This window comes from Panthera tigris, chromosome B4 (genome assembly GCF_018350195.1).
Source record: "Panthera tigris isolate Pti1 chromosome B4, P.tigris_Pti1_mat1.1, whole genome shotgun sequence".
Taxonomy (NCBI): Eukaryota; Metazoa; Chordata; class Mammalia; order Carnivora; family Felidae; genus Panthera; species Panthera tigris.
In genome coordinates, this window is record NC_056666.1 from 115934012 (window position 1) to 115960757 (window position 26746).

General features: G+C 38.3%; 1 protein-coding gene across 3 annotated transcripts in view; it reads right to left on the reverse strand.

Moving 5' to 3' along the window:
* Positions 1–26746, reverse strand: part of CCDC38 (coiled-coil domain containing 38) — a 58126-nt gene that overhangs the window by 9490 nt on the left and 21890 nt on the right. The window contains exons 6-13 of one of the 3 annotated variants that reach the window (XM_042992940.1): positions 26255–26418; positions 26064–26144; positions 23506–23666; positions 21608–21697; positions 20886–20943; positions 6338–6407; positions 5134–5285; positions 3719–3854 (exon numbers count right to left, since the gene is read on the reverse strand). In XM_042992940.1, the coding sequence (XP_042848874.1) occupies positions 3719–3854; positions 5134–5285; positions 6338–6407; positions 20886–20943; positions 21608–21697; positions 23506–23666; positions 26064–26144; positions 26255–26418 (912 nt within the window). The remainder of the gene's footprint in view (positions 1–3718; positions 3855–5133; positions 5286–6337; positions 6408–20885; positions 20944–21607; positions 21698–23505; positions 23667–26063; positions 26145–26254; positions 26419–26746) is intronic. The other 2 variants (XM_042992941.1, XM_042992942.1) reach the window with 2 other exon arrangements.

Genomic DNA, 26746 nt, shown 5'->3' on the forward strand with positions numbered 1-26746 from the left:
CACTCAAGACGTGGCTCCAAGCCATGGGACACCCCTCCTGGAATCAGACTCCTTACAGAGCTACCAACACTTCATTGCAAGTCAAGATCTGTTACTAATGGTTTACTTCCAACAGCTTGTCCCTCCCACCTCCTGGTTTAACCACCTTTCTGATGGTCCCATTTACCACTAATCACCCTTTTTTTTGGTCTCTAAAGTAACACTTACTGTATTTCCTGTTTATATTACAAACATGTTCCTTTTTACACCTGAAACTAATATAACTGTATGTTATACTATACTGGAACTATACTGGAACTAAAGTTTAAAATTAAAAAAAAATTCTCCTTTTAGAAAATTGGAGAAGCATAAAGTAATATTAAAGGAAAAAGTAAAAGAAAAAGCAAAAGGCCTATTTGCCATAAAGCTCCTTTTTTCTCTCCCTTTCTAAATAACATTAATTTCCTATTTATATTAACACTTCTAGAAAACTTTAGAAATAGAAAAACTATAAAAGGAAAAATAAAAGTATACCCATCCATCAAGGAGAAGTGTATATTAGGTATGTAAAAACAATTTTGCTGCAAGGGGAGTACATTTAAAAAAAAATTTTTTTTAATATTTTGAACACTGATGCTGAGAAAAAGCAACTTTAATATGAGAATGGTTAGTAGTTGATGAAAATTTCTGAAAGAGACCTTTTGAACACTTAGAGTTTCAGAGGTGGATGGACTTTTAGGATGTCTTCTGTTTTTCAGAATGTCTTTTTTTTTTTTTTTTTTTTTTTTTTTAAGTTCCCCCTGTGAAACAGGAGAGGAAAAGACAAGGAGAGAGATTTTCTTGACAAGGTAAGAACAGCATAAGAAATAGGATTAGGTAATGAGGTTAAAAAATAAAGACTCACGTATGAGAAAGAGATTGAGGGCCTGGCCCAACAGTGCAGAGAGGCAAAGGAAGTGGGAAGCTCAAGCTACAGGCCTCCTTATGACAGAAGTGAAGTGTCCAATTCCTGGAGCTGCCACTAGATGGCAGGCCCAGCCCAGAGTCTCCCCGGAATAGGGGCTACCTGAGAGTCTGCAAGGAATGGGAGGAGTTCCAGCTGCTCCCCGGAGGTGGAGTTGGCCTGGATTGTGAAAGACCAAAACTGGGATAAGGACTTCGTATGCCTTCCAAAAGGGAAAGGGAAATGATCTGACTAGAGCGATGCTTAGGAGTAATAATTACATCAAAATTGGATAGAGGAGCAGGAAGATGTCTTGATGTCAAAGGATTCTGTAATTCTAAGCCCTGTCACATTCTGCTGTGTGCTGACTGTACACAAGTCTCAATTGAACTGGATCAGCTCCCTGTTTGAAAGAATAAAACCAGAGATGAATACATTCTGCAAAATGCACAATAGCTTATATTCCATTTCATGTTCAATGAAAATGAACAAGTAACTGCTACACAAAACAACGTGGATGAATCTCACAAACGTAATTTTGAGAGAAAGAAGCCAGTTAAGCCAAATATATTACATGATTCCATCGATATCAAGTTCAAAACATGGAAGCTAATTGATGGTAAGAGAAGTCAGGATAGTGATCACCTTTGAGGGATGGTAGAGACTGGAAGAGGGCATGAGGATTTTAGGGATGCTTATGACAGTCTATTCCCTAATCTAGGGGTTGGTTACATGGGTATGTTCACTTTGAGGAGATTTCTTAAGAGAGAATTTATAATTAGCTTATAATTTGAGCACTTTTCAATATAATTTTATACTTAAATTTAAAATTTTATTTTAAAAGTAAATACTGAATCCATAAAAAATGTTGTTAGGGATTAAATAGGAGTGGGGACATTTTAAAAGAATAAAATCTTGATTTTATAGTTACAGTTCCAAAGTAACTATGATGATTTATGAATATCAAAATTAGATACAACTATGTTTACTCATAAAGGATTATGTTTTGCACATTTTGAGATCTGAAAGAATGGGAGTGATTCTAAGGATACTTTTTCCCTATCAATTTTCCTGCTCTGTTTCCCCTTTTCCACCCTAGCACTTCCCATCTCTAGGAGACACTATGAATTACTGGCCCCATTTTCTCGGAGTGTGCAGTACACGAATGCCAAAATTATATTTGTGGCCAAAATTTATAGATAATCTTTTAAGAAGTAATTTTCAGATCAATCCTACCTTCTCTGTTTAGGGATCTGGTTGCCTCAAAATTTAAGAGTATTGAAAATGTTACTGTTTTTCACAGCCATCCTAAACATGGATGAAAGGGGTTTGGTAAGGGAAGGGTGAAATATCACTGATATTTATCTGACATTTTTCTTATGTCAGTCAATTTCAGAATTATTTAAAACAATTGAAGAGTGGAAGCAACCCAAATGTTCATCAATGGATGAATGGATAAACAAAATGTGGAATATGAATACAATAGAATACTATTCAGCCATAAGAGGAACTAAGTTCTGACACATGCTATAGCATGGATGAACCTTGAAAGCATTATGCTAAGTGAAATAAACCAGACACAAAAGGACAGCTATTGTATGATTCCATTTATATGACGTACCTAAAAACAGGCAAATTTATAGAGACTGTAGAATAAAAGTTAAGTAGAGGCTGATAAGATGGAGGTATGAAGAATAATTGTCTAATGGGTAGAGAGTTTCTATTTGGGATGATGAAAAATTCTATAGTGATGGTTACACAGTATTGCCAATATACTTAATGTCACTGAATTGTACACTTAAAATGGTTAAGTAATAAATTCTATGTTACGTACATTTTAACACACACACACACACACACACACACACGATTTAAAAAAAAAAAAAAAGCCAGCATTGAAGAACTGCAAGGTGACTGTCATCACACTTCCTGCTTTAGCAGTGCATGACCCCACCCCCTCCTAACTCAGGGTACTATATACCACCCTAGGAAATGTGTGTGTGTAAACAAGCCATAAGCAACTTTTGCTTTTGTAACCCTGCCCATCTTATGGTTAGAGAGGACAATCATCTGATTGAGTTACCCCAAATCTACCTCTTTGAAAATCAAGTTCATAACCATAAATGTGGTATTAGCTTCACATATGAGATTTGAATTTTTATTTCATTTGAGATTTTTTACATGGAAATCATTGTTAGCTGAAGTTTGTTGTGGGTCTAGAAACTAATCATTCATTCAACAAACATTTATTGAGCACCTACTTAACAGGGACACTTAACATATTTAACTAGGAAGGGTAATACAGTCCCTGCCCTGGAGGGGTTTGCATCCAGCTGGGAGAGACTCATACATAAATAGATCCAATAATGGATCTATGTCAGCAAGAGAGGCTGACATCCGTTAAAAGCTCAGTGCTGGACTGATGTTGCAGTGCTTCACGTGTTAGTTATTTGCTCTTCAAATTACTAACAAAATGATCATAGACAATGAACTACTTCATGTGTATACACTCTTGACTAAAATATATTTATGGGCAGAACAATTTCAACATCATACTTTGTAATAATTAGAGCACATTTTAAGAGAATCCCAATGCCAGTTTGAATGCTTTCTATCTACTATGTAAATTGACTATTACATATGGACGAGATAACTCTAAACTTGTTTTCTACCTCTGTCATCAACCCAGGACTTGTGGTGTGCTTTAACTCCCCATTCCAATGCTTAGTGGACAGGGAATGCGAATTATTATTAACATGAGCCAAAATAAAATAACCACTGGCAAAGAATAATTACCTGAGCATCTGATTTAAATTCTCCAAAACTAAATAGCCTGGACCTTAATTCCAGGTCTGCAGCTTTTTCCTCTTCTCTCACACAGTTAGCCTTGAGCATTTCCTTGTGCTCCAAAAGAAATGCTATGTTGCTATTTCTATTGCAAAAGAAGAAAGAGACCCATGTCTGTAATTTGTGGTTTAGAAATACACCATCATTCCAGAGCTTCAACACACTTTCCAGATCATATGTTGGCATCCTATGTCTAGTAAGCCAAATACAAGTTTGTATTTTAAGATGTCAAAGTACATGCAGCATTTTTCAGGTAAAATGAGAAAAATGAATGCACACATAACTGCTTTTAACTTCCATCAGGAAGAATTTTCTTCCTTTGATTCCCCTGAGACCTCCAAATAGCAGAGTTGACATGTCAGGAACCCAACCAAGTTGTGGTGTGATCTAGAGATAGATTCTGACCTAGATCCCCTTTTCCTGCCCAATCACACCCACTTCCTTCCCCAAACTCATATTGTTAGCATGCAGGTGCCATATGCTATGAGGATTGGGAGAGAGGAGGCCAGGATTAAAAGGATACACTAGCGGTAAAGGGTAGCTGTGAGATCATGATTTGTAGGGGCTTAACTTTTGAATAAGTTAATTTGCTCCAAAATTCAGTGTCCAAATTCACACCTACTGTTTGAGAAGATTGCCATCAACTGGCCCAGAAAACTGTTCTGGAAAAGGCTTTACACATCTTTATAATGGGTGGATAAACAGATTTATTCTCTGCTATTTGAAGTTATTTTCCAAAATTATATAAAATTTCAGAGAAGGAATTTTGCGAGGTATCAAATCCAGCCCCCTTCCCCTGACAGAAATCCTTTTTATGAGAGCCCTGATATATCTGTATGTATGTTATAAAATGGTATAATATTTAAGTCACATAACTTTGTGAGAGTCACAGCCAAGGAAAATGCATTTATTAGCATTATCATCTAAAGCCTGATTTGATTAGGCAGGTGGCAGAGTGAAAACCGCACCAGGCAAAACTTAATGAATTGTGGAATGACTATGTTGTACACCTGAAAGCAATGTAATGTGTTGTCAACTATGCTTCAGTATAAAAATAAAAATTAAGGCAGGTGATATTATAATTCTTTTTAATCTTCCAAACTGCCTTTTATTATTGCTAGCTAAGAAAATATTTTGACAAGTGAAAGGATGTAGGGACTAAAATTAAACTAAAGCAAGTCTACTCTATGTAATTATAACTTCTACATTTTACACCCTGCAATGTAAATTATTATTAATAAAAAATCCCACACTAAATCCAGAGAGACCGTGAGGAAGGCTCACACAGGAATAAGTTGGATTCTGTCTCTGGTTAGAGACAGAATTGATTAATAGAATAAATCTGCTTGTTTTTAATAACTTACATTTTATCCTGTATAAGTTTTTCTCTTTTATTTATATCTTCAAGACTTTCATCTACATCTTGGGAATATTGTACCAAAGTTAGATTCTGCTCTTCCAGCTCTGTGAGGACTTGAAGTAACTCTTCTGGTTCTTTGAAATAAAGTTCTGGCTCCTAATCAACCAGTAATGAATATGATTTACTTAAAAATATGCTACTTATGCACATATGACTTATCTAGAAAAATACAGTGGTGATGGTGGTGGGGAGAATACCATTCTGATTATAAGAGAGGCATGGGCAGAGAATGGCAAAGAGGCCTATTTCCATTTGAGAGGTGGCCTTCAAAAAGAGGACATTTGGGGTATTAGAGGAGTCGAAAGGTATTAGAGAAGGGAAAAAGGAAGGTGAGGAAAAGAGAAAGGAGGGATGGAGCAGAAGAGGAGACAAAGGCAGGAAAAAGGGAAAGATGGGTCTAGGGAAAGGCAGGAGAGAAGGAATAGAAAAAAGAAAAAGGAGGCCAAGTGCAGGTCATTTTCTCCCCCCGTTTTATTTTATATTTTCCCAAAACTTAATAAATACGTATTACTTTAAGTAAATTTAGTTTTTAAAAAGATGACTTGGGTATTTGCACACCATGTTCATCATATTTACTATAGCCAAGAGGTGGAAGCAACCTAAAAGTCCATTGATGGATGAATGGATAAAGCAAATGTGGTATATCATGCAATGGGATATTATTCAGCCTTAAAAAAGAAGGAAATCTTGGCACATGCTACCACATGGATGAACCCGGAGGACATTAGGCTCTGTTACAAAGAGACAAAATACAAAACTTTTAGGATGGAGTTAGCTCAAAGTTAGCCTTATAACATTAAAGGGCTGTTTTGTTGAAGGTTGACTTATCTTACAGTATAGATACCCAGTATATCTCAAACTCCAAAAAAATGATAAACAATCAAAAAGTGGAATTTTTACAGGATGATTGTAGATAATATGTATATATGTATGTATATATCCTAAATTATTACCTTCTTATAAACATTTATTTTTCATAAAATGATGACAAAGATGAACTATATAGGCAACTGGGAAACAGTATCAAAATCATAATTTCTTCTGGAAATTTGTGGAATATTTGGAGTAAGAAATTTAATTCTTAAAAAATGAGCATTTATACTTTTAACCAAACGCAATATTCAAATCAAGAAAGATAATCTGATTACCAGATCATAGTCCATATCATCATCTAAAAAGAATTCCAAACTATCTTCTGAACTGATACTTTCAGTGAGACTGTAAAAGAAAGAAAATGCCTGGTTTCTGAGCCATTTTCAGAACAGATTTGCTTTTATTTCTAAGTTGTCTTTGGAACCTAACTATAATTCTTTTCAATAACTATAATCTTTTTAAATAGCCTTTTTAGCCTTTTAGGAAACTGCTGTTTGCAGGAATCAATGGATTTCACAGGTATGCAAAAGAAAATCCGATTGAGTCCCAGACAAGGCTGACATATGCAAACAAGTGAGACCACAAGGAAGGGCCAAACCATATGGTACCAATTATTTGAGGTGCATCTACAAAAAAATTTTATAAAGAAACACATGACAACGTACATTGCTGCATGTGTTTTGTCACTTCTAATGCAGTCTTGACAAACTAAACATGTGCTCCAATGCTCAAAATAAGGCTAATTCCTAGAGTAATACAATATTTGTCTTCTGAAGAGCTTATTTTTTGAAAATATTTTCTGATCAGGCTGAGGAAATGTTGGTTGGTGGGATGGGAGATGAGGTGCGTTGTTTTTTTCTTTTAATATTTATTTATTTTTGAGAGAGAGAGAGAGAGAATGGGGGAAGGGGCAGAGAGAGAGGGAGACACAGAATCTGAAGCAGGTTCCAGGTTCTGAGCTGTCAAAGCAGGGCTCCAACTCACAGACTGCGAGATCATGACCTGAGTCAGACACTTAACCTACTGAGCCACCCAGGCACCTTGAGGTACATTCTTAAAGAATAATTATGTGGTTTGCAAAGTGGCTCTGGAAAAGTCCTTTAAGAAGGATAAATTGAAAATGATTGGAAAATTAAAGAGGCATGGGCTAGGGAGAGAAAGCTGGCTATTGGTGTGATCTATGTAATTAAAACTTTCACAAAAAATACTTCAGGCTTCCCCAGGGACCAACATGGTGGAGAAGTAGGGGGATCCATACTTCCCACGACTCTCAAACAAAGAAGTGCAGAAGCCAAAGGACTTTGAACACCAGAGTCTGAGAGGAAAAGAGACTGAATCTACTAGGAAGAAAATGGGAAAGCTGGAGAAAAGATTGGTGGGTAACTGCGAACTGGGGGAGATAAAAAACGGCCACGTGGGCACAGAGGGCAGGGACCCCTTTCTACAGAGAGACAAAGGGAAGAGAAAGAGTGGCTAGGGGAAGTGTCTGACCATATCTGGACAGGAGAAAGACCTGGGACTGAGACTGAGAGGGATCCGATCTCTAACTGTGGGGCTTTCTTCGGACTGGAGCTAACTCCCTGTTCACACACCTGGGGAGGAGGGGAGCCAGCCCTGGGTGTGGTGGTATGTCAGGGGTTCAGTCCACAATTGGAAAAAGTGGTTCTCTCCCTGTAAGGCTGTGCGATAGCACTGAACCTGCCTGGATCTGCCACTCCCAGGCACAGTGGCTGGGCTGAGGGCACAGTCTGCAGGAGGATAATGTGGCTGATTCCCTGTAGTGCTGTGGGAAAAGACAAAGCCTGCCTGTGTCCACCACCCCAGGGGCTCGAAGTGAGGGTGGCGACTCAGTTGAAGTGAGGGCGGCGACTCAGTTCTCAGTAAGAGAAGGTGGTCCTCCCTGAAGTGCAGCAGCACAAAGCCAGCTGGGACCACATATCGTCACACTGAGTGGCGCTTCCCCAGTGCCAGAGTGCATGGAGCAGGACTTTGAATCCTAGCCAAGCGTAGGGTCAGGGGAGTTGGCCGAGCAAGAAGGACCACCTCATCTGTGCTCAGGGCACAGTGAGTATGACTCAAATGGAGTCCACCAGGTCCGGCTCCGGCTCCGTGGAGAAGAGACTGGGGGATCACCATTCCGCAACCTCCCCCCACCACCAAGGGATCCCACTCAGGGATCACTCCCGGGGCCCATAATAGAGATGGGTTCGGACTATGCCAAACCAGGCCCCTTGCACTGGGTAACTGCCTATCCGCTGGAGTGACACAGACCCTGCAGACAGCTACTACCTACAAGCGATGCAGCATTGCCTGGATTAACTCTAGGTCAACTCTGGATATACAGATATATTCTTCCCCCTCCCCCATTTCTCCTCCTTATCTCTTCCCTCCTCTAGGCTGGATACTCTAGTTATTGTTCTGTCTAAATAGACACATTTAATCCATTGTCTTGATACATGTTCTGCATCTCCTTTTTTACACTCCTTTCTCTCTCTGAAATAATCAAGCCATATAGTTTCTCTGTCTGGGTAACTTTATCTGCGTGTCATTTTCCCCGCCTCCTTCTTTATTTTCCTTTCTCTCTCTCTGGTTTAAGCCTTTTAGTCTCTCTGCCTAATCAATGTTTATGTTTTCTTCCCCCTCCCCACCCCAGTCATTTCTCTCTTTGTATGTGCTTTTCCATCAGCACCACCTCCACCCTCTTCTTTACTTGTAGTCAGTATTTTGGGTTTTTTGTTTTTAGTCTTTAGTTTTTTGTTTTTGTTTATTTGTTTGTGTTATTTGTTTATGTGTTTGCGTGTTTTGTCTCCAGTTTGTCTTTCTGTTTTCCTTTACAGGGCAACTCCAAGGAACAAATCAAAGCACACCTGGTGGAGGGTCCAAAATATCACTACGAGTAGGGTAATAAAATAACTAAAGTCACAACAACAGAGAGCAAGTAACAGTCTCCAAAAAAAACACCTCCTGAAAGGCCAGGCCCTGGACAGTGTATGACCCTCCTTTAATATAGCAGTGCTCACAGGTGCAGAGCACACAACAAGCTTTTAAAACACATAAGGGACAAAAAAACTAGCTAAAATGACGAAATGGAAGAATTCTCCTCAAAAGAAATTCCAGGAAGTAGCTAATGAATTGATCAAAACCGATTTAAGCAATATAACAGAACAAGAATTTAGAATAATAGTCATAAAATTAATACCTGGGCTTGAAAAAAGCATAGAGGAGAGCAGAGAATCTGTTGCTACAGAGATCAAGGGCTAAAACATAGTCATGATGAATTAAAAAACTCTATCAATGAGGTGCAAAATAAAATGGAGGCAGCTGCAGTACGGATTGAAGAGGCAGAGGGGAGAATAGGTGAATAAGAAGATAAAATTATGGAAAAAGAAGAAGGTGAGATAAAGTGAGATAAAAAAAATCCAGGAGTATGAGGGGAGAATTAGAGAACTAAGTGATACAATCAAATGGAACAATATCTGTATCATAGGAATTCCAGAAGAAGAAGAAGAGAGAGAAAGGGGATGAAAGTGTACTTGGCCAAATCATAGCTGAGAACTTCCCCCAATCTGGGGAAGGAAACAGGCATTGAAATCCAAGAGGCACAGAGAACTCCCTTCAGACATAACTTGAATCAATCTTTTGCATGACATATCATAGTGAAACTGGCAAAATGCAGGGATAAAGAGAGAATTCTGAAAGCAGCTAGGGATAAACGGGCCTTAACATACAAAGGTAGACACATAAGGGTAGTAGCAGACCTATCTACTGAAACTTGGCAGGCCAGAAAGGAATGGCAGGAAATCTTCAATGTGATGAATGGAAAAAATATGCAGCCAAGAATCCTTTACCCAGCAAGTCTGTCATTCAGAATAGAAGGAGAGACAAAGGTTTCCCCAAACAAACAAAAACTGAAGGAATTCATCACCACTAAACCAGCCCTACAAGAGACCCTAAGGGGGACTCTGTGAGTGAAATGTTGCAAGGACCACAAAGTACCAGAGACACCATTACAAGCATGAAACCTACAGATATCACAATGACTCTAAACCCATATATTTCAATAATAACACTGAATGTAAATGGAGTAAATGCTCTAACCAAAAGACATAGGGTATCAGAATGGATTAAAAAAAACAAGACCCATCTATTTGCTGTCTACAAGAGACACATTTTAGACCTGAAGAAACCTTCAGAGTGAACGTGAGGGGACAGAGAACTATCTATCATGCTACTGGAAGTCAAAAGAAAGCTGGAGTAACCATACTTATATCAGACAAACTAGACTTTAAATTAAAGGCTGTAATAAGAGATGAAGAAGGGAATTATATAATAGTTACAGGGTCTATCCATCAGGAAGAGCTAACAATTATAAATGTCTATGCACCGAATACAGGAGCCCCCAAATATATAAAACAATTAATCACAAACATAAACAACCTTATTGATAAGAATGTGGCAATTGCAGGAGACTTTAAATCTCCTCTTACAACAATGGACAGATCATCTAGACAGAGAATCAATAATGAAACAAGGGCCCTGAATGATACATTGGATCAGATGGACTTGACAGATATATTTGGAACTCTGCATCCCAAATCAATGGAATATACTTTCTTCTCGAGTGCACATGGAACATTCTCCAAGATAGATCACATACTGGGTCACAAAACAGCCCTTCATAAGTATAAAAGAATTGAGATCATACCATGCATACTTTCAGATCACAATGCTATGAAACTTGAAATCAACCACAGGAAAAATCTGGAAAACCTCCAAAACCATGAAGGTTAAAGAACATCCTACTAAAGAATGAATGGGTCAACCAGGAAATTAGAGAAAAAAATTTTTTAAAAATATGGAAACAAGTGAAAATGAAAATACAACAATCCAAATGCTTTGGGATTCAGCAAAGGCAGTCCTGAGAGGAAAATACATTGCAATCCACGCCTATCTCAAGAAACAAGAAAAATCCCAAATACAAAATCTAACAGCACACCTAACAGAACTAGAAGCAGAACAGCAAAGACACCCCAAACCCAGGAGAAGGAGACAAATAAGATCAGAGCAAAATAAACAATATGGAATCTAAAAAACAGTAGAGCAGATCAATGAAACCAAGAGTTGGTTTTTTGAAAAAATAAACAAAATTGATAAACCTCTACCTAGGCTTCTCAAAAAGAAAAGGGAGAGGACCCAAATAGATAAAATCATGAATGAAAATGGAATTATTACAACCAATCCCTTAGAAATACAAGCAATTATCAGGGAATACTATAAAAAATTATATGCCAACAAACTGGACAACCTGGAAGAAATGGACAAATTCCTAAGCACCCACACACTTCCAAAACTCAAGCAAGAAGAAAAGAAAATTTGAACAGACCAATAACCAGTGAAGAAACTGAATCAGTTATCAAAAATCTCCCAACAGGGGCGCCTGGGTGGCGCAGTCGGTTAAGTGTCCGACTTCAGCCAGGTCACGATCTCGCGGTCCGTGAGTTCGAGCCCCACATCAGGCTCTGGGCTGATGGCTCGGAGCCTGGAGCCTGTTTCCGATTCTGTGTCTCCCTCTCTCTCTGCCCCTCCCCCGTTCATGCTCTGTCTCTCTCTGTCCCAAAAATAAAAATAAAAAAACGTTGAAAAAAAAATTAAAAAAAAAAAATCTCCCAACAAATAAGAGTCCAGGACCAGATGGCTTCCCTGGGGAATTCTACCAGACATTTAAAGCAGAGATAATACCTATCTGTCTCAAGCTGTTCCAAAAAATAGAAAGGGAAGGAAAACTTCCAGACTCATTCTATGAAGCCAGCTTTACTTTGATTCCAAAAGCAGACAGAGACCCAGCAAAAAAACAAAAACAAAAACAAACCCAACCCAACCCAACCAACCAACCAAACAAACAAACCCCCAAAAACCAGAACTACAGGCCAATAACCCTGAAAAATATGGATGCAAAAATTCTCAACAGGATACTAGGAAATCGAATTCAACCGCATATAAAAAGAATTATTCACCATGATCAAGCAGGATTCATTCCTGGGCTGCAGGGCTGGTTTAATATTCACAAATCAATCAATGTGATACATCACATTAATAAAAGAAAAGATAAGAACCATATGATTCTGTCAACTGATGCAGAAAAAACATTTGACAAAATTCAGCATTCTTTCTTAGTAAAAGCCCTCAAGAAAATTGGGATAGAAGGAACATACTTAAACATCATAAAAGCCATTTATGAAAAGCCCACAGCTAATATCATCCTCAATGGGGAAAAACTGAGAGCTTTCCCCCTGAGATCAGGAACACGACAGGGATGTCCACTCTCACCGCTGTTGTTTAACATAGTGTTGGAAGTTCTAGCATCAGCAATCAGACACCAAAAGGAAATCAAAGACATCAAAATTGGCAAAGATGGAGTCAAGCTTTCACTTTTTGCAGATGACATGATACTATACATGGAAAACCTGATAGACTCCACCAAAGGTCTGCTAAAACTGGTACATGAATTCAGCAAAGTCACAAAATACAAAATTAATGTACAGAAATCAGTTGTATTCTCATACATTAATAATGAGGCAACAGAAAGACAAATGAAGAAACTGATCCCATTCACAATTGCACCAAGAATCATAAAATATCTAGGAATAAACCTAACCAAAGATGTAAAAGGTCTGTATGCTAAAAACTATAGAAAGTTTATGAAGGAAATTGAAGAAGATACAAATAAATGGAAGTTTATTCTTCTGATTGGAAGAATAAATATTGTTAAAATGTCAATACTACCCAAAGTGATCTACACATTCAGTGCAATCCCAATCAAAATTGCACCAGCATTCTTCTCAAAGCTGGAACAAGCAATCCTAAAGTTTGTATGGAACCACAAGACCCTGAATAGCCAAAGTAATATTGAAGAAGAAGACCAAAGCAGGAGGCATCACAATCCCAGACTTTAGACTCTACTACAAAGCTGTAATCACCAAGACAGTATGATATTGTCAAAACAGACACATAGACAAAAACAGACACATAGACCAACGGAATAGAATAGAGACTCTAGAATTGGACCCACAAATCTTTGACAAAGCAGGAAAGAATATCCAATGGAAAAAAGACAGTCTCTTTAACAAATGATGCTGGTAGAACTGGGCAGCAACATGCAGAAGAATGAAACTAGGCCACTTTCTTACACCATTCACAAAAATAAATTCCAAATGGATGAAGGACCTGAATGTGAGACAGGAAACCATCAAAACCCTAGAGGAGAAGCAGGAAAAAACCTCTCTGACCTCAGCTGCAGCAATTTCTTACTTGACACATCTCCAAAGGCAAGGGAATTAAAAGCAAAAATGAACTATTGGGACCTCATCAAGATAAAAAAGCTTCTGCACTGCAAAGGAAACCATTAACAAAATGAAAAGGCAACCAACGGAATGGGAAAAGATATTTGCAAATGACATATCAGATAAAGGGCTAGTATCTAACATCTATAAAGAACTCACCAAACTCCACGCCCCAAAAACAAATAATCCAGTGAAGAAATGGGCAGAAAACATGAATATACACTTTTCTTTTTCTTTTTTTCAACGTTTTTTATTTATTTTTGGGACAGAGAGAGAGCATGAACGGGGGAGGGGCAGAGAGAGAGGGAGACACAGAATCGGAAACAGGCTCCAGGCTCCGAGCCACCAGCCCAGAGCCTGACGCGGGGCTCGAACTCACAGACCGCGAGATCGTGACCTGGCTGAAGTCGGACGCTTAACCGACTGCGCCACCCAGGCGCCCCGAATATACACTTTTCTAAAGAAGACATCCAGATGGCCAACAGGCACATGGAAAGATGCTCAACGTCACTCCTCATCAGGGAAATACAAATCAAAACCGCACTGTGATATCATCTCACGCCGGTCAGAGTGGCTAAAATGAACAAATCAGGAGACTATAGATGCTGGCGAGGATGTGGAGAAATGGGAACCCTCTTGCATTGTTGGTGGGAATGCAAATTGGGCAGCCACTCTGGAAAACAGTGTGGAGGTTCCTCAAAAAGTTAAAAATAGATCTACCCTATGACCCAGTAATAGCACTGCTAGGAATTTACCCAAAGGATACAAGAGTGCTGATGCATAGGGGCACTTGCACCCCAATGTTGATAGCAGCACTTTCAACAATAGCCAAATTATGGAAAGAGCCTAAATGGCCATCAGCTGACAAATGGATAAAGATGTGGTTATATATACAATGGAATCCTAGTTGGCAATGAGAAAGAATGAAATCTGGCCATTTTTAGCAATGTAGATGGAACTGGAGAGTATTATGCTAAGTGAAATAAGTCAGGCAGAGAAAGACAGATACCATATGTTTTCCCTCTTATGTGGATCCCGAGAAAATTAACAGAAGATCAGTGGGGAGGGGAAGGGGGAAAAAAAAGTTACAGAGAGGGAAGGAGGCAAACCATAAGAGACTCTTAAATACTGAGAACAAACTACGGGTTGATGGGGGATGGGGGAGAGGGGAAAGTGGGTGATGGGCATTGAGGAGACCACCTGTTGGGATGAGCACTGGGTGTTGTATGGAAACCAATTTGACAATAACATATATATATATATATATATATACACATATATATGTATATATATGCATATATAGTATATAGTATACTATATGTATATATGTATATATATGTATACATATATGTGTATATATATGTATATATAGTATATAGTATATATATATATATATATATCGCTTTCAAGTAGAGGGTAGTAATGAAGGGGAAAGTGAATAAGTGGGTTAGGGGAGGAAGGAGATTCTAGAACTATATGGAAGAATGAAATCATGGGACCCAAGAGTAGAAAGAGCTACTAGGGCCAAAAGAGAAGAGACAAAGATGACTCCAACATTTGTAATCTGTGAGCCTGGAATGATGGAAGTAGCCCTAACAAGATGGAGAACAGTTTAAGGGTAAGATAAGAAAAAGATTAATATTTTCTTTGTTCGTGTTGAGTTTGAGGGGACAAAATACCTACCTGGAACTGCCCTTTAAGTGATGGGAAAACAGAGAAAGAGCCATTGACGTAAGCGAATATTTGGGAAATGTCCCCTGAGAAAGCATTTGATAACTATTGCCCTACCCAACTCTTCTCTTGATCCAGTGGTATCATTTTCTTTTCTTTTTCTTTTTTTTCAATGTTTTATTTCTTTTTGAGAGAGACAGAGCACAAGTTGGCTCTGTCAGCACAGAGCCCGACGCAGGATCTCACAAACCATGAGATCATGACCTGAGCTGAAGTTGGGTGCTTAATTGGCTGAGCCACTCAGCTACCCCAGTGGAAGTCGGATGCTTAACTGACTGAGCCACTCAGGCACCCCAGTGGTATCATTTTTTAATTAGTCTTTTCCCGCCTCTCTGAAATTCTTGTTACCTTTTTGGTTTCCTTTCTGACATAAATGTCTATGGTTTCTCAGCTTTCTTCCCCTCTCATTGTACCCACTCTTCTGGGGTTATTTCATCCTCTCTCATAGATTCCACTACTGCTAATATACTAATGGCTCCCACATATCTATCTTTTTCTCTTGAGCTCTAGACTTTAATGTCTAACTTCCAGTGGACATCAATGTCCACTTGGCTGCCCTACAAGGAGCTAAAAATAAGACAACCCAAAATCATACTCCTTATTTTCCTTTTCAGGCCTGCTCCCCTTACTGTGATCCCAAAATTATTGAATGACAACACTATATACTCCATTGCCCCCCAGAAATTTGAGAGTTATCTTTGACAAAATTTGTGAGTTTTTTGACCACTCTCTTTTCCTCACACTTCCCCCAATCTTTTATGTGAGCCTTTCAAAGCCTGTCAATACCACTTCCCTGAGGTGTCTCACAGCCCTTCCTTCTTTGTTCCTACGGCCACTATCTTATTGAGGCAGTTCATTATATCTCCCCTGAATTGTGACAACAGGCTCCTAACTGTCCCTTCTTATCTCTATTTTTGTCTCCCTCCATCTTATTCGATAAAATACTCCCACATCCAATTTGCTAAAATGCAAATCCAATTGAGTCTCTGTTACACTCTTGCTTAAAACACTCAGTGTCTCCCCAGGACCCCTGGGACAAATCCAGGCTCCTTAGGATGGCACCACGCTTACCTGCTCATGATACAGTACTTATCTGCCCCTTGAGCCTCTCACTTTCACAGAACCAACCTCTGCCACCTCTGTGACAAAAGGCTCCAACTTCTCCCAGAGCTTGTCTTCCCCGATGCCTCCTCCTCTCACCAGACTCAGCTTGGATGCCATCTGTTCTGGAGAGTGTTTACTTATCCTGCCCTTGCTCTCCTACGCCCTCACCTGTCATCTGGGTTAAGAGTTCTTCCTTTGCATGCCTGTGGCACTCTGAGCTTATCTTTCCAGTGGTATTATCTATTATATTGTAGCTGACTAATCCCTTGTCTGTTTTCTCACTAGATGATAAGCTTCTTGAGGGTAGAGACTGTGTTTTATTTACTGTTGGGTCCACAGGTCATTCAATAAGTACTGGTTGAATGAATGAAAGAAACTATGAGAGTGGTGAGCTTTCTGAGGAGTGAATGTGGTGCTTGCATGTTACTGTGTGTATTGATAGATTCAGAAAAAGCAGTTGACAAAATTCAATGCTCATTTATGATAACTCACAGAGAAATTAGACTAGAGAGGATTTCCTGAAGTTGATAGGTTATCTGTATAAAAATCCTACAGCTAACATTTTACTTAATGGTGAAAACCCGAACCCTCTTAAGACTGGACAAGGCAAGGATGTCTCCTCCCACTACTATTATTCCACATAGAATGTTCTACTCACTGCAGTAAGGCAAGAAAAGGATATAAAAGGCATACGTATCATAAAGGAAGAAATAAAACTGTTTCTATTTGCAGATGACATGGTGGTCTACATGGAAAATCCAAAGGAATATAAAAAAAAACCCCAAAGGAACAAACCCAAAATTCCTGGAACTAATAAGTGAGCTCTTCAAAATCAGAGTATATGAAAGTACAGCAATCAATTGTATTTCTATATACTAGCAATGAACACAAGAACACTAAAATTAAAAATACAGTTCCATTTACAATTTCTCAAAAAGAAAAAAAATAGGAAAACTATTATGTTTAAATCTGACAAAATATGCACAGGGCCTGTATGCTGAAAACTATGAAAAGCTGATGAACAAAAATCAAAGAAAATCTAAATGAATGGAGAGACATACTATGTTCATGGATTGTAAGAGTTAATATAGTTAAAGATGTCAGTTCTTCCCAAATTGATATACAGGTTCAAATTTGTTTCCTAGGGCTGCTGTACCACAAACAAGGTGGCTTAAAACAACAGGAACTTATTCTCTCACAGTTTTGGAGGCTAGAAGTCCAAAATCAAGCTGTCAGCAGGGCCATGCTCTCCCTGAAGTCTTCAGGGAAGAATCGCTTCCATGCCTTTCTTTTAGCTTCTTGTGTGGTTGGCAATCATTGGTGTAGTTTGGCTTGTAGATGCATCACTCCAATCTCTGCCTCTGTTGTCATATGGCGTTCTTCCTGCATCTCTGTGTCTCTTCAGGATACCAGTCATACTGGATTAAGGGCCTACCCTCATAGATTCAATTTGCTTATACCTACAAAGATCCTATTTCTAAATAAGGTAACATTCATAGATAGTACCATGGATTAGACTTTAATATATCTTTTATAAAGATATAGGGAGACATAATTCAAACCATAAAAAGGTTTTAACACAATTCTAATGATTCCAGCAAGTGTTTTTTTTTGTAGATATAGATAAAATTGTTCTAAAATTTGCATGGAAAGCCAAAGGAACTAGAATAGTCAACAAAATTTTGAAAAAGGAATAAAGTAAGAAGAACCAGTCTAAATGATTTCAAGACTAATAGCTTATAGTAATAAAGACCATGTGGTATTGGTGTTAGACGGCCACATAGATCAATGGAACAGAATAGAGAATCTGGAAACAGACCTGAACAAATATGCCTGATTTTTGACACAGATACAAAAACAATTCAGTGGAGAAGCCATTTCAACAAATGGTGCTAGAGCAATGGACATCCATAGGCAAAAAACAAACAAACAAACAAACAAAAAACCTCTCAATCTAAATCTCATACCTTATTCAAAAATAATTAACCTAAAATCGATCACAGACTTAAATGTAAAACTATAAAAACTTTTCAGAGAAAACATGAAAAGTAATCCTTGGTGTCTAGGACTAGTTTAAAGTTTTAGACCTGACATGAAAAGCATGATCCACATTAGAAAAGATTGATAAATTGGACTTCCATCAATATCAAAATCTTTTGTTCTACAAAAGACCCTGGTAAGAGAAAGGACAATCTTCAGACTGAGGGGAAATATTTGCAAGCTACATATCCACAAAGGGCTAATATAGAAATATATAAAGAATTCTCAAACTTCAACAGTAAGAAACAAAACCAGACAATCCAGTTAGAAAACTGGCAAAAGACGTGAACAGACATTTCACAAAACAAGATATAAAGTTATCAAGTACATGAACAGATGTTCAACAACATTAGTTACTAGGGAAATGCAAATAAAAAGCACAAAAGATAGGAAGATTATGCATCCAAAAAAAAAAAAAAAAAGGATGAGATAATGCCATTTGCAACAACATGGATGGACATAGAGTATTATGGTAAATGAAATAAATCAGACGAGAAACACAAGTACCATGTGATTTCACTCATATGTGGAATCTAAAAGGCAAATGAATAAACAAAAAGGAGAATCAGACCTATAAATACAGAGAACAAACTAATTATTTGTCTTCCAGAGAGGAGGGGGTTGGGGGATAGGCACAATGGGTGAAGGGGAGTGGGAGATACAGGCTCCCAGTTATGGAATGAATAAGTCATGAGAATAAAAGGCACAGCATAGGAATATAGTCAAAGATATCATAATAGTGTTGTATGATGACAGATGGTAACTACACTTGTGATGAGCATAGCATCCAATTACTGTATTGTACACCTGAAACTAATGTAGTATTGTATGTCGACTATACTCAAATAAAAAAGAACCAGAAATAAGATTTTTTTTTAGAAAAAGCACAATAAGATATATACATCAATCAGAATAGCTAAAATTTTTAAAAATCAAAATGGTAAATGTTGGTGAGAATGGAGAGAAACTGGATCCCTTGTTCATTGCTGGTGGGAATGTAAAATGCTACAGCCACTCTGGGAAACAAATTGGCAGTTTCTTTAAAAACTGTGCATGCACCTGCCATCCAACTCAACAGTTGCACTCTAGGCATTTATTCCAGAGAAATGCAAATTCTGTGCACACAAAAAAATTGCACAAATATATTTATAGTAATGTTATAGCTCCACTCTAGAAACAATCTGGATGTTGTTCAATGAGTGAATAGTTAATTTGTAGTGTGTACATATCATCTACAGTTGGCTCTGGAACAACACAGGGGTTAGGGGAGCCAACCCCCTATGCAGTCAAAAATCCACACATAGCTTTTGACTCCCCCAAAACTTAACTACTAATAGCCTACTATTGACCAGAATCCTTACCAATAACAGTCAATTAATACATATTTTGTATGTTATATGTATTATATACTATATTCTTACAAAGTAGGCTAGATGAAAGAAAATGTTAAGAAAATTATAAGGAAGAGAAAATACATTTACAGTACTGTACTATATTTATTGAAAAAAATTCCACATTTAAGGGAATCTTCACAGTTGAAACCCATGTTGTTCAAGGGTTAACTGTAAATACTACTCAGCAATGAAAAGGAACCAACTATTGATAGATCCAACAGCCTGGATGAACCTTCAGAGAATTATCCTCTGTAAAGCATCCAATCCCAAAAGGTTACATAATGTATGATTGCATTTATATAACATTCTTGAAATGACAGAAATCGAAGCAATAGAGAACAGATTAGTGGTTGCCAGGAGTTAGGGAGAGGAGGAGGGAGGGAAGTGGGTATACTGCTAAGGGGCATGATGAAGAATCCTCATGGTGATGTTCTGTATTTGATTGCATCTTGACTGTATCAATGCCAATATCCTGGTTGTGATATTGTACTACAATTTTGCAAGATGTTACCATTGGGGGAAACTGGTTACGGGTACATGGATCTCTGTATTTCCTGAAACTATGTGAATCTACAACTATCTCAAAATAAAAAATTTAATTAAAAACAAAACATTGATTGTTAAATGCCACAGAAGTGGAGCAACTTCAGGGTCCCTAGAATTCAGAGTATGGTATCTGCACTGACTTTTGTCATGTGTGATTGTCATGGCCCAGATCCTTTCCTTGGGGCCAGTGTACCCATCCTGGGCATCAGTATATTTTCTTAAAGCTTCCCTGGGATAGGCAGGGTTGAGAACTAGCAATTTATTAGAAAAATAATGAGTATAATTGAGTCAACAAACAAATAAGGGGCAAAACAAACAATGCTTTGTGGTCCTATTGCAGCGATTTTGAATGACCTTGTAAAACTGCAAACACAGGGGTTGGCAGAGTAGCTTAAGAAACAATTAAGCAATGGTTCTGAGAGGGCCAGACCCAAGATGCAAAGGGTAGGCAATTTCTGCAGATGGCAGTGGCAGGCACTCATGAAAGAATGAGGGGAGCCCTGTGAGAACTCCATCAACTCAGGAGCACCCAGAAATGGCAACCACTACCTCCAGGATCTGTTAGGATGGGTATAGATACATGGTATATTTGTTGAAGAAAGGCTAAAAGGGATATATGCTGCAAAAACATTCACAGTTCCCGAGAGTTAATCAAGTGTGTACTGTACTTTGATAAGGATGATTTCTTATTCTCTAGGGTGAAGGTGGTCTTCCTGTGGGGTTTTCCTGTTCAAAATGTCCAGGCGAAGTCCATGTCATTGGTGATGGTGGAGGTGAAAAGAAATAACATGTAATTAGAAATGATTCCTTGTTATTTGGTGCAAGATATTCATTTCTCTGCATGGATATGCCCATTACTTCTTTTTATCATTATTAGAATAATAATCACAAAAAGTGGAGTTCTTTTATTCTAGTGAAAGTGGGTTCAAGCCTAAGAATAAAATCAAAGGCAGTGGTTGTGCAGGGTGCAGGGGTTGCAGAGTACATATTGTCAAAAACATGATACAACTATTGACAGTCACAATCAGGAACATAAATAGTGAAATATTTATGGTTCTATTTCTTACCTAACCATATATATTTCTTGTATAATCACTGATTTTCAATCAACGTAAAAATTACAAACGATGTGCACTTGTGGAGGGAATGAGTTGTATCAGGTCCTTTGCCCCTGATTTCTCTGCCTGTCTTGTCCATTCATCCACCTCTCCAAGTTTTGTAATAATGTCAGAGAGAAAGAAATGGAACTCCTAGCTCCCAAGGATTACGGGTGATGTGGACACCACGTCCTGTTTTCCAGGTTAGCTTATAGGTCCTGGATTTCCACTTTGAGATGGACACCTTCTCTGGTTTTACTTTTGTAAGTGAAGTCTCAAATCTCTAGTGTTACCTTGGCTACCTCTTCCCATAGAATTGTCGTCTGAAAAAGATGTCTTCCTGGAATCCTCAATACTGCCCTCATTTTTCTTTGTCTTTAATTCTAGAAATGGAAAATAAAAGGGAGAGAGAAAGAGGGGGGGAAACACTTCTGGGAATGAAGTTCGTCTCATGGTGAAAACGTACAGAGACAGAAATAGAGGATGGGAGTATTGCAACAAGCAATGAACGATGCAGACGGCAAGTGCTGGTCTCTGAACAGGCAGAATGGATGGGAATGGACCTAGGGGACATGAGGAGGTCTCTCTGCAGAGAGGTCTCTGCATCAGTTTGTCATAAACTCTGTAATCCCAGTGTCAGCCACTCACTCTGGACTGAGGGACTCACTGGTTTCTGAGCATCCTTTAGTTAAAGGACAAATCTAGGAGCACTAGATTTTAAGCTGCTAAATGCAAATACTTCCTGGCTTTCCCTTCTTTTTGTTTTATCTCTTGTTAAACACTGTGTACTGAGTTTAGCCAAGTGCCATTACTCTGCTCCGTACTCTGAAAGATGATCTAATTTCATCACAGCACAGGGAGAGATACAGGGAATTGAGTAGAGAAGCCATCCCTGGTGCGCTGGTAAATGTTCAACAGTCAGCTCTCCAGAAAAGACTTCCCCCTGATTTGTAGTTTACTGACTTCTATGGGGTAAATGCTCTTACCCCGGAGTCTCAGGATCAGCTCTCAGCTGAAGACTCTGCCGAGAACTCTCTGTAGCTCTCTCCTCTCCATTACTCTGCTCAGGGAACTCCAGCCTCCCTGGACCTGTAGCTCTCTTTTCAATTCATGGGGACTGCTAGGCTCCTCCTCCTGACCTTGCACCCTGGAAAAGCTCCCCAGGCAGTATGTTGAGGCCTTCTTTGGGCTCTTTTCATTTGTCTCTCCTCTCTCACGGATCATCTTCTCTCCTTGCTTCTCTCCTTGATGCCTCATACCTGAAACCTGTTGTTTCATATATTTTTCAGGTTTTTTTTTTTTTTAGGCAGGAGGGTGAGTCTGGTCCTTGTTACCCCAATGTTGCTGGAAGAGGTAGTTTTCCTCTTTGATTTGCAACCCCATTTTGATCACTTACTTAGTTCTTCTATATAATACATCTATTTCTGGTTCATCAAGCTAATTTCCTAACACCAGTACCAATGCTGTGTTAACTTCTGAGACTTTGTGATATTATTCCTTAAAAGATTAGTAACACCCTATATTCTCTTTTAACTTTAGAAGTATTTATCTTTCTAGATGGACCTCAGAATCATTGTGCAAAGTTCTCCCCAACCAACACTCAATTGCCTGGCAAGTTTTTGGTAACATTTTTATTATAATTCCACAAAACTTATACATTAATTTCAGAAAAATTGGCACCTTTGCAATATCAACCTTCCTCTCTAAAAACACGACATAGTTCTCTTTTTGTCAAATCTCCAGGTCACACAATTAAGGCTATTGTTGCCTTCTTGAATTTGATTTTCTTGTATATTTTCTGGTTAATAAAGTTAGTCTATCTAAGTTAATATGTGAGGTTAGTAAAGTATAATTGAGTTTGTGTCCATTTACTCTGCAGAAACCTTTAATAAAATCAAATAGCTTTTCAGATTTCGTATAGGAGGGTGAGGGGGCTCTAGGTATGCTATCATATCATCTGCAAACAAATATTTTCTATTTCTCTATGTATATCTTTTTATTGCTTTATATCTGAAATTAACTTGAGTTTCCAAATTAATAATTTATAATATCAGAGAGAGTGGGAATCCTTGTTCAGGTTCTGCTTAAAATAGAAATTTTGACTATTTAATAAAGAACAAATAAATATTGAAGCAGAATATTTGAGAATTAGGGATATTTACTTCATTGAAATTAAGAATACGTGACTCACTTGTTAATACCGGAAGAGTGACATTCATACTTTCTCTACTTTTTGTCATCTGTGCCTTTTTCAGCGCTTGCTGGATTTGCCAGTGTTTTGGAGACAATTTCAGCAGAAAAAATCCATATTTCATGTATTCTCTAAGGAGGAATTCTGTTTTTGCTATCTCACTACTCAAAAGAAACAAAGGTATCATTAAAAATATCCACTGAAAGTATGTTCATTTTTTTAAAAGGTTTTATAAAATCTGTTCCTTTGATTATATATTTGAATAATAATTTATTTAATAAAAATTGTAAGTACAGTCATATGATGAGATAAGAAAAAACCACGTAGGAATGCTATTTGAATGAAATATGCCACGGGTATGCACTCACAGAATAGACTGATGATAGTTTTACTCTACTTATTTATTTCTGAGGGAAATGTATTCAATTTTAGACATAGGAAAAAATTAGAAGGTAGCTAAAGATGGGACTTATGTAAGAAAAATAAAGAAAACGAACACTCAGTGAGCTCCTACTAGGAAGTGGGGGCAATATTCAGGACACGCTACAGCTTTAAAATAGTATCATTCCTGTCTTTTGGAAGAAGAAATGAATGACGTGCAAAGTCATCTGTCTAGTAAACGGCAGAACCAGCGCTCAAATCCAGGTCCGATGGACTCAGATGCCCGAGCTCTCGCCAACAAAATCCAGTGACTTGGACTGAAAACCTTTCCCCTCAGCCTCAGATTACTTTCCCATAATTATGTTACAAAGTGGATTCTCAAGGAATGTTTAAACTAACAATGAAGGCCCTCATGAAAGGGAGCTTCACAGTTGTCCTTCGAAGCTTCCTTAATCATCCCCTCTTCGATATCTCTATCAATATTACTCCTGTATCAATATCCTCAGCTTCAGTACTTTTCTCAGTCAGTGCCTTCCTTAAGCCCTGATGTGAGAGTGATATTCAAGAGTCAATAAATGGCTGGCTCACATATCACCAGGTGAAAGATGTTGGGAGTCCCTCATTCTACCACCACTTTATTTTTAGTCTGAAAGCCTCCCAGATGTTCTGCAAGAAACAAGATTCAAATGGCTGGAATTGCACAGCTTCCAAGCAAAAGCTTCAGAACAAGCTCCCTTTTGCCTTGTGAACAGATTTCCAGCCCTACCTGCAGTGGAGGAACTTCCTGGGCGATCTGAGGCCCATAAAGAGAGAAAAGGGAGAGGAGGCTGGGTGACTCAATCAGTTGAGTGTCTGACTCTTGATATTGGCTCAGGTCACGATCCCAGGGTTATAGAATTGAGCCCCTCATCAGAGGGAGGAGCATGGAACCTGCTTGGGATTCTCTCTCTCTCTCTCTCTCTCTCTCTCTCTGCCCCTCCCTCTCCTCGTGTGCTCTCACCTCTCAAAATAAATAAATAAACTTTAAAAAAAAGGCAATAAATAGCAGTTGCCTGCCTCCTCTGTGCTGTTACCAGATTGTTTTTCATTGCCTTTTACACCTTTCTAGGATGAGGAGACACATAAAAAATAAGCAAGTTCTTTTCAATAAGGCCATTTTGCCATTGTGCAAAAATGCAGTACTCTATGCAAACATAGAGGCTGCTACTCTGGTTCTAGAAATAGAACAGAATCTTCTAATTATGTGATGGAGGAAGGAGGGAAGGGAATTCTCCACCTTGGAATGCCTTCAACTTTAGGCTCCTAAAATAGAAGAGGCTTCTGTAGCCAGAATGTGTTTGAAAACACACATTCTGTTAGTAGCAATTGGTTTCAAAGAAACTACCATCCACTTCGTTTATTGTATTTTAGAGAAGGTGTTGTCCTCTTTTCTGAAAAATCTAGGACTTGGTTTTAGAGGAAAGTTAAGCATCAAATCCTCAAAAAGAAAAAAAAAACAAGTTTTAGCATGACTTGATACAAAGGCTAGTGTCTCCTGGGTCATGAAACTACTGTCCAAGAATGATGATAGAAGGAAGCTTCTTTAGATATTTGAAATTAGATCAAATGAGATACACTTGACTACAGAAGAAAACATCTGGGCTTGAAAATAAAAAAAAAGATTGTGGTGAGTGGTATAATAGTTTTATCCCAGCTTTCCCCTCCTGTGATTTTTGTCATTATAGATCCCAGTTTTTAATATCGATTCTAGGTTCAACTAAGTGTAAGTATAAATATAAAAAATTTTGCCAATTATAGTTTTAAGATGGCTGTAAAATTGAATCCCAACTTCAGAGATGTTAAAATGTGGGAAGAAAAATGCCTTAGAATGAATGAAAGAGGGCACTGAGAAAATAATTTATGGTTTACTCTTAATGTTGGCTTGCTTCTTTTCAACCAGTTTCTAGGCTTTTATATTGACAAGTTAGAGGAACCTTTTCAACCAGAGGTCACTGTACTCTGATACCCAGGCAGAGACAGACGATCCTTGATTAACACATTACTTATTTTAAAAATGAGGTCATACTTATGGAATCATCAATAGATAAGGAATATTCCCACCCAGGTCTTGCTAGGCACAAGTAGGTTTCAATGGGGCATGGAGATTTGAGAAGGAAAAGATGGCACCCTGGGCTCACCTTTTCACTGCCTGTACCTCCATATTTGCTTTCTTTAGCTCTGCTGTTATTTGGAGTTTGTTTATAGTTTCCTGTGCTGCACTGAAAAGTAACAGAGATTTGTTAGTTTGTTTTGTGTTGTATTGTGTTCTGAGAAACTAAAAAGAAAGACGGAGGAAAAAAGGCAATTTGGCTAGAGTGAAAACACGAACATTTTAAGGGCGTCTACAGATCTCTGGTCATTTTCTCGAAGGAACTCTTCAAAGGCCATGGCGTCTTCTTGGAGCTTTTTTTCTGCTTTTATGAGTTGCTGTTCCTTCACTGCTATGAGTTTTTCAAACTTTTTAATTGTATTTCTTTTGGTTGAGAGAGCATACTAGGAATGTTGAAAACAGAAGTGCAACATTATTCCACGTTTCTAGCCCGTTGCTAGTACATTTCTTTCAAAGTAATTTTTTGGTTAAGTTTATTTATTTATTTATTTATTCATTTAGAAAGAGAGAGCAAGCATGAGATGGAGAAAGGCAGAGAAAGAGAGAGAGAGAGAGAGAGAGAGAGAGAGAGAGAGAAACCCAAGCAGGCTCTGTACCTTCAGCGCAGAGCCCGATGTGGGGCTCGAACTCATGAACCATGAGATCATGACCTGAGCTGAAATCAAGAGTTAGATGCTTAACCGTTTAACCGATGGAGCCACCCAGGTGTTC